The 8,621-nt window shown below is 41.9% G+C and overlaps 1 protein-coding gene and 1 non-coding gene across 2 annotated transcripts in view; both read left to right on the top strand.

Moving 5' to 3' along the window:
• The window catches only part of LOC104271824 (transcriptional activator GLI3-like), a gene marked incomplete at both ends in the record, with an annotated part of 57,200 nt that extends 52,653 nt beyond the window's left edge, over positions 1 to 4,547 (top strand). The window contains 3 exons of the mRNA XM_009866620.1: positions 476 to 692; positions 2,116 to 2,232; positions 4,407 to 4,547. Coding sequence (XP_009864922.1) covers positions 476 to 692; positions 2,116 to 2,232; positions 4,407 to 4,547 — 475 coding nt within the window. The remainder of the gene's footprint in view (positions 1 to 475; positions 693 to 2,115; positions 2,233 to 4,406) is intronic.
• A 796-nt stretch (positions 4,548 to 5,343) lies between these two features.
• Positions 5,344 to 5,418, top strand: TRNAT-GGU. The gene has a single exon. It is a non-coding gene; the product is annotated as a tRNA-Thr (tRNA).
• Positions 5,419 to 8,621: the final 3,203 nt, after the last annotated feature.

Genomic DNA, 8,621 nt, shown 5'->3' with positions numbered 1-8,621 from the left:
AAGAGTGTAGCATGAGCCAAGATTAAAGGAACTGCTTCATACACGCGAACACAGGGGAACTGCATTATCAATAAAAGTACTGTAAAGCGTGTAGGCACCCATTCTTTTTCTTTATATAAAGTTTGTTATTGCAATAAATAGCTGTTATTGAACTGCTTGCCTTTTATTTCAGTTTTTCTGAATTTTATTTCAGTTGGCTTTCTGTGGTTTCCTGGTAAATGTTAGGAAAAAATGTTATGTTTTGTTATGGTATCATTTTGCACTCACTAGTAAATCCAGAACGACTCTGGATTTAAAACCAGGTTTTATCATCCTTTGAAGCACGAAGAAAGGTATGAGGGGGAGAGAGGGAGCGACCTGACTTCAGTCAATGTAAATATGTCAAATATATTTTAAAGGCTTAATCTGTATCGTTCCGTGCTGTAATGACCCTCATCTTTTTCTTCCTCTTCCCCTCCTTTTTTTCCCAATTCAGCCCTGCTCTGAGTTTCACATACCCTCCTACACCGGTATCCCTCCAGCAAATGCATCAGCAAATTATAAGTCGTCAGCAAACCCTAGGTTCAGCTTTTGGACACAGCCCTCCACTCATCCATCCTGCTCCAACGTTTCCTACCCAGAGACCTATCCCTGGCATCCCCAGTGTCCTGAACCCTGTCCAGGTCAGCTCTGGACCTTCTGAGTCCACACAGGTGAGAGACAACAAAAGAAGCCTTTGCGCCCTGTTAATTTTAAAATGAAGTAAATAAAACAAATTACATTGTCTCGATGGGAATTAATCACCACTGCCACTGAGACCCTTCGATAACAGTTTTCTTGCAGCTATAGCATTTGCAGTCACTTTATTATAAATCACACAAGTGTATGCATGGTTCCTGATTGGTAGCATGTTTTTTAGTCCTTGTAAATATTTCGGTGTCCTGCAGCAGCTTCTTGTCCCAAACTGTCTCTCCTGGATCTTACACAGGAACATAACAGAGGTAGGGAATAAGAAAAAGAGGAAAACCGCATCAAAACACTAAACATTTTGGCAGTTTCACCTCCAAATCTGGCTGACTTTACGATACACAGAGTTGTATTCTGCCCTCCTGATACAGGTGTGAGTAACTTGAAGTAACTCAACGGAGGAACTCAGTGCAGAGGTTTGAAGTTTTTTTCTGATTTGTGTAAAATTGGACTTACTGAGTTTGAATTAATCATTTCAATAACCAAGGTGTATTCTCAAAAGGGGTGGATATCCAGCAGTGAATCAGGCCCATAATGTGGAGGTTATCACAATCTGTGGTTTGCCTGTTATTAACTAGTGCTGTTCATTTCCAGATGACCTGGGATAGGTTATTTATCAATCTGGGAGCTATTCATCTCCTGGCTAGCTTTTACAAATGTAGAAGCAGAATATGCTGCTGTAGGAAGGATATTGATTTTCTGTGAGATCCATGCAAGTTCAGATATCTCTAAAAGATTTCTGGATTCCTCCAAGATCCATTTGCAGGTGTAGATAATGATGTTCAGTATTGCACAGCAAGAGAAAAACAAGATTATGGCCTGTTTATGTCCGCAGTAGTTTTGCTTTCGGTTTGGGAGAATAGAGGACTTCATCTAGGATTTTTTGGTGGAGTCTCACATTAGTGTTCTGTTCTCAACCTATTAACCATGGGAAGTGCTGTAAAAGAGGTGGGGTTTTTGTGTGTGGATGTTAAGTGCAAGACCTTTCTTCCAAGTGTGATAAAATGAATCTTCCTCTTGTGTTTATTTGAATGAGCAATTTTGCTTTTCAAAATTGCCTTTCTGAAGTCATCATGTGGAAAATCAAGTTCTTCCTACGCATCCCTGGCCTGAAAAAAGCAGTATTGGTTTGTAGCAAGGAATTACGTCAAATGCCTTCCTTCCTGTTCCCTCCTTGCTCCATTACAATGTTGAGTGATGCAGCTCTTCCACAGGTTAATGCTATGTAATTGAAGCACAATGTCGTTGCATATCCAATATAATTAACAGTGTAGCTGCTCCAGATAAAGATGCTGAGCAGATGCTGCATATTTTTGTTTGGAGCTACGTATTTATCGCAGTCTAATTTTGTCTTCTGGGGGAAAAAAAAAATCAACAACCTGCCTGCAGCAGAGTAAACCTACAAGCGAATCTGCAGTGAGCAGCACTGGGGACCCCATGCACAACAAGCGCTCCAAGATAAAGCCCGACGAGGACCTCCCCAGCCCAGGAGCAGGAAGTGTGCAGGTATGGCGGTCATATTACGCTCGTGAGCCTTTGATCTTGGTGTTGGAGTAAAGATGCACCTTGCCTGTAGCACGTGTTTTTAGCCTTTCTGCACTCGTATGGCCCTTCGTCTGGTGCAAACATGGGCAGCATCAGCTCGTGGTAAAAGGGTTAGAAGTGAGCAGGGAGAGGCCAGTCACAAGTGGTGTTGCCCAGGGTTTAGGATTGGAGCCAGTTGTGTTTAACATCTTTATCAATGATCTGGACAAGGGTATTGAGTCCACCCCCAGTAAGTTTGCTGATGACACCAAAATGAGCAGGAGTGTTGGTCTTCTCAAAGGTAGGAAGGCTGTTCAGAGCAGTCTGGGTAGGTTGGATCAATGGGCTGAGGTCAATTTTATGAGGTTTAACAAGGCCAAATGCCAGGTTCTGTGCTTGGGTCACAACAGCCCCATGCAACACTAACAGACTTGGGGAGGAATGACTGGAAAGCAGCCAGGTAGAAAAGGGCCTGGGAGTGTTGGTTGACAGTGGCTGAACATGAGCCAGCAGTGTGCCCAGGTGGCCAAGAGGGCCAACAGGATCCTGGCCTGTATTGGGAATAGTGTGGCCAGCAGATCTAGGGAAGTGATTGTGCCTCTGTACTTGGCACTGGTGAGGCCACACCTCAAATCCTTTGTTTGGTTTTGGGCCCCTCGCTACAAAAAGGACATTGAGATGCTAGAGTGTTTTCAAAGAAGGGCAAGGAAGCTGGTGAAGGGTCTAGAGCACGTGTCTTATGAAGAGCGGCTGAGGGAGCTGGGGTTGTTGAGCCTGGAGAAAAGGAGGCTGAGGGGAGACCTTATCATTCCCTACAACTACCTGAAAGTGAGGTGAGCGTCTGTCTCTTCTGCCATATAAGAAGTGACAGGACACAAGGAATTGGCTTCAAGTTGCACCAGGGCGGGGTTAAAATGGATATTAGGAGAAGTTTCTTCATGGAAAGGGTTGTCACACTTTGGAACAGACTGCCCAGGGATATGGTTAAGTCACCATCCCTGGAAGTATTTAAAAGACGTGTAGATGTGTTGTGCTTGGGGACATGGTTTAGTGGTGAACTTGGCATTTCTAGATTAATGGTTGGGCTGCCAGGGTGCAGGGCAGAAGAGGGCAGAGAGGCTGATGGAGAGGCGCCTCTAATCAATCAGAGTGCTCAGTTCTCTAGTCACCATGGAAATGTGAACAAGGGACATACAGGTCTATATGGAGGGATGCGTTTCACTGCATTGAGGCCTCAATGTTGGACTCCAGTCTCATTTGCTATACTTTCTATACAAGTTAATGCCACTGTTTTTTGTAGAGCAACTCCTGATTTACAGTGGCTGGGGAGAGATGAGAATCAGAGCCTCAATCTCATGAGTGAATCCATGAAAAGAAAGCAGTGGTCTAAATCCTTCAGCAGCTTTGAAATTGAAAAACAGCATGAGTGCATAATCTGAACCAAATGTTTATGCAAACATCAGACTTTTACCCTTAGCCAATAACAAGTAGGGAGAATGAGGCACATCGAGGAACTCAAGGTGGAAAGTCAAAATCCAAAATTAAATACGCTCTTCCCCTGCTTGCTTCTTTCGTGCACGTGTTATGGGCAAGAAGAGACTAAGAAGTAGCCTGAAAATCACGAGTCTGCTCTTGGAAAGGTTTTAGTATGGAAAACTATCAGTGGATTAACAATGAAAATACACTTTGGATTACAGATTATCCCATTTGTGTCTAATCCTAGTACTGAAGTCAAAGTTCAGTTAATTCAACTATACTGAATAAGTGCCTTTTTCACTAGTGTTGCCACTGAATAATAAGGGGCAAGTGTACAAATTAAAGCTGCTTAAATGTAGGGAGAGAGAAGCCAAGCCGTTATGATTTGTTTTTAACTGAAATGTAAAGAGATGGTTTTTTAGAAATGCTCTGCGCTGAGTACTTCTGGGAAGGAAAAGTATTTTACATGTATAGAATGAAAATGGCTTCTGACTTACCAGCGCTGTTTAGGGCTTCCCTCTTTTGTAGAACGGAGTAACACCGTGAACTGAGTGTAAAATAATCCTCCCTCACACTGCCATCATCTTTCTTTTAATGCTGAAGTAATTCACTTTTCTTCATCCGCAGTTTCAGAATTTCCTCTCTCCTCTCCTCACCCCTGTTTTTTTTCCTCTCTCTAGGAACAGCCAGAAGGAATGACCCTGGTGAAAGAGGAAGGGGACAAAGATGAAAGCAAACAGGAGCCTGAAGTGGTCTATGAGACAAACTGCCACTGGGAAGGCTGTTCCCGGGAGTTTGACACGCAGGAACAGCTAGTGCATGTAAGTTAATGGTATTCAGGAACTGGATTTTAAAACTACGTGACCTTTTTTCCTGGGGGTCGGGTTCTCTGACCCTCTACTGAGTCAAGTTTCTTAGCTAGCAGCACTGCAAACTGGAGAGGGGTTTATGAGTTTCCGAGAATAAAGAAAACTCAGAGCCACAGTGCTTGACCTGTTCAGTCATCTAAAGCTTAGTGTAAAATTCAATAAAGTCTTCAATAGAGATTGTAATGGCTCTGATCCTGTAAGCCAGCAAACGCTATTTTGAGCTAGAGACTTTGATAGTTATTGAGTAATAGTAAGCTGGACATGAATTATTATTAACCTTTAGCCAAGTTTGATTTTTTTCCTCCCCAAAGCAACTGTAACAGGAGAAATGGGTGAGGGGATTTCTTCCTCTTCCCTAAGGGGGGGGTTTGGCATATACTTACTGCCATGTGTAAACTGAAGGGGATTATTTGGCCAAGTACATGGAGATGGAGTAATTTCAGTCTTTTTAGCAAAAGCAAACTGTATGGTCTTTTTTATGCTACACCAAATATTAGTTGCATCTGTCTTGTTTTTCTCTTCATCCTTGTCACCTCTCCAAAATAAATGACTTTTACTGTTTTGTAGTATTGCAAGCTAGAAAATGAGCAGTGAAAATATGTAATATATCCTGGCAAGTATAATCCCCCCCACATTTCTCCTTAGATAGCAGCATCTCTTAATTACCAGCACCCTAGAACATATCAAATACTCTGAAAAAAAAAGCAGTAACTAGTACAGAGTAGATAGAAACATCTTCAACAAATTGGAGCCGGTTAGCTCAGTTGGTTAGAGTGTGGTGCTGGTAACACCAAGGTCGCGGGTTCGATTCCTGTTCGGTCCCCATGTGTTTCCTGATCTAGTTGAGAGGCGTCCCTGCCCACGACAGGGAGGTTGGATTAAATGATCTCTAAGGTCCCTTCCAGCCTAGGCCATTCTATGATTCTATGATCAGTTTGTCAGAACTGCATTTATTGTAGAAAACTGTTTAATACTTTCCCGGACATCATGCAAAATCTATTGCAAAATGTGGCAAGTGCTACTGAAATAGCTTGTTGAAAAATGTACTTTTCTGCCCAAAAATAAGTAAAAAGTCCTGCCACATATTTCCAAACACTATGCAAAATGGTGAACTGGTGCTGCAAAACTCACTTTGGTAAAGCAACACCAGCTTTTATTTGCTGGAGAGTGAGAGCCTCTTGGTGTTGCAGTTACTCATCAAGATGTATTTTCAGTTTCCTGTTATTATTAGGTAGTAGTAGTAACAGTGACAACAATAATAATAAGTAAAATATTATCAGAAACTCAAATAATGGCTAAAATATTGGATTTTTAAAAAATGCTTTGGACACATTTTTCCCAAATAATTCCCTAACATTTTAATAGGCCAAATTGAAATGTGAGGACAGATTCTTTTGGTGTCACAATATCTTTTTGGGAAGAAATGCCATATGAATGGCTGCTGCAAAGGATTGGACATATTTAAAAGATCAAGTGTCGATCTTGCAAGTGATTCCACGCAGGCAGACCAACTGACATCGTCTGGGGCTTTGCACAAACACAGTCTTTATATTTGCTGGTAATAGTAAGGCTGAAGCTTTATGATACCTGGCAAACTGTTGTCAATATTCAGAAGTGATCCCAGTGATGATGATAAATAATTTACACTAAAATATGTGAAATAAAAGAGGAATTCAGAATAAAGCTGCCCTTGGTAATAGAGAAAGAGGATTTTTTGTTTTTTCAGATGTAAAATTTAATTGAATTCTACTGTGCCTGTTAGCTCATAGCTAATGTTTCGTGAACATTTCGTAAACTGAATTAGAACGACACTGTGATAGTTTGGTTGTTTGGGGTTTTTTAAATGCATTTTTTGGTTTTGATTTGCATAGAGAATGTGACTGTATTATAAGGGTAAACAGCAAGACTCCTCTGAAAAAAGTGTATTTCTTATGTTTCTGCACAATGGCAACATCCGAAGTGGGTTTCTCTAGACATAAAAAGGGGTATAAAAAAAAGTCTGTATGATACAAGGAGTTCTTTTTGACAGATTCAGATATGTTGTGATGACATTTAAGATTATGAGGTACAAGTCCTGACTTGATAGGCCGAAGAAAATAAAATCATCATTGCAACCATCACATTGAAGTAGCACAAATCACACGGCAGAAGTCAGCGTGGCTCAGTGATGGAGCCCTGGCTAGTGATTTCTTTTGCTTCTCTGACAGAGCCCTGCTGTGAGGGTCTTGAGTGAGGTATTTCTGTCCAGAATTGCAAAGGGCTTTAGACATCTAACTCTGTTTGAAAGTCTAGCCCTTCACCTTGGTCTGTCTCTGCCACGTTTTGTCTGCCCTTGATTGCCGCAGCTCTCTGATGTGCAACTGTGGCAACTGGGCAAATGTAGTCCGGGTCTCAGTAGGTCTTCACGGAGGGGTGGTCCTGGTTTTGCTTAGGTGTGTGACTCCAGCAGAAAATGTTCAAGTACGTGAACAACACTTCAGTCCTTGAAAATCTCCCTGCTGAGCTGACTCATCTCTGCCTCCTACCCAAGTAGCGATGGGTAAATCCAGGTAGATGCAAATTGCCATAGCAAATTGCCATAACGGCGCTTAACTCTGGTGTCTTTGTGCTGGGTGAGTTCCTGACTTTGCATGTGAGTGAAAGTATCCTGAATTAGTTACAGACAGAGTACGTGTCTCAGTGGCACGAGTACGCCCTCTACTCAGTAATATTTACACTGCAGTAGCAGCTGGATGCAGGGGAACTGGCGTAGATGAAGGCAGAAATGGCTTAAATTGCCCTAGCAAGACTCATCCAGATTACATCTCTGGCTTCCCTATATTCCCTGACACTCAGAAAGGATGATTAGCGTGAGCAGAGAGCTACAGTTGTGTGTCCATAAGTCGTGCGGGTGCGATACAGCACTGCTCAGGTGATGCTACATCTTATTGTGTACAAAACACCTCGATGGTCAAGTGAAATGTGTAGTGAAACCACGAGTGAGCTGTGTTGACCTGCACAAAGGATTGCAAGAAACCCCTTCCCTCTCACCCGCTTCACTATGTTATACGTAGCATATATTCAGTAGAAAGGAAAACGCATTTGTATATTTGACTTGCAAGTATTTAGAGTATTCTCTCACCTATACGAGTCTCTAAATCAGTTCCCCACATTTTGGAAGTTCAGCTGGGATGAGGAAATTTGTAAAATGCAGAGTTTCGGAAAAAAAGAGATGAAAGGCATTGTTGTACATCCTGATAAGGTTAAATTTCCAGGATATGTGCAGGCCAGTGTAAGACTTTCAAGAATGTGGTGTGGGTTTTTTGGGTTTTTTTTTTGTTTTTTTTTTATTATTATTTTTGTTTGTTTTGGTTTTTTTGTTTTGTTTTCTCAGGAGAATAAACCTACTGTTTGTATCCATACATAATAGTAAGAGACCAGACTCAAAACATCCAATGGCACACACCAGACTGTTATCCAAGCCTTGCATGCCAAAGCACTGGAATTTTAGAGGAACTGCAGTGTTCAGGGAAAAGGTGGAATTATGCTCCTAGCTGTTTGTTTGTTTCCTAAAGGGTTAGTTACCTCAGAGTGAATTGTAGTCACACCAGGTTAAGCAGAGCTCAGCAGAGCTTTTCCACAAGATGCAATGCACACGGTTTGCATTATAGATGTCATTGCTCCCATCGTGTACAGGATGTATCCACAAGCACGCATCCACGTGTTTGGAAAGAGGTAAATATGACTTGTGTGTATTCTAGTCTTAGTATCACATGAGCTTTGTTATGTTTTTGGGAATGATGGCACCTGATTTACTTTGACATCGCCTGTAGGTGAATCACATTCTAGCAATATCTGCATTATGTGATGAAATGGCCAATACAAATATAATCTGAGTCAGAACTAGGTGGATGGCTGGTGGCCATGCAGTGGATGTGGTCTTTCTGGATATCAGCAAGGCATTTGACACCGTCTCCCAGCATCCTCATAGGTAAACTGAGGAAATGTGGTCTGGATGACCAAGTAGTGACATGGGTCACTAATTGG

Source organism: Apaloderma vittatum, unplaced genomic scaffold (genome assembly GCF_000703405.1).
Source record: "Apaloderma vittatum isolate BGI_N311 unplaced genomic scaffold, ASM70340v1 scaffold9533, whole genome shotgun sequence".
Lineage (NCBI taxonomy): Eukaryota > Metazoa > Chordata > Aves > Trogoniformes > Trogonidae > Apaloderma > Apaloderma vittatum.
This window is presented reverse-complemented; position numbering and strand designations above follow the sequence as displayed.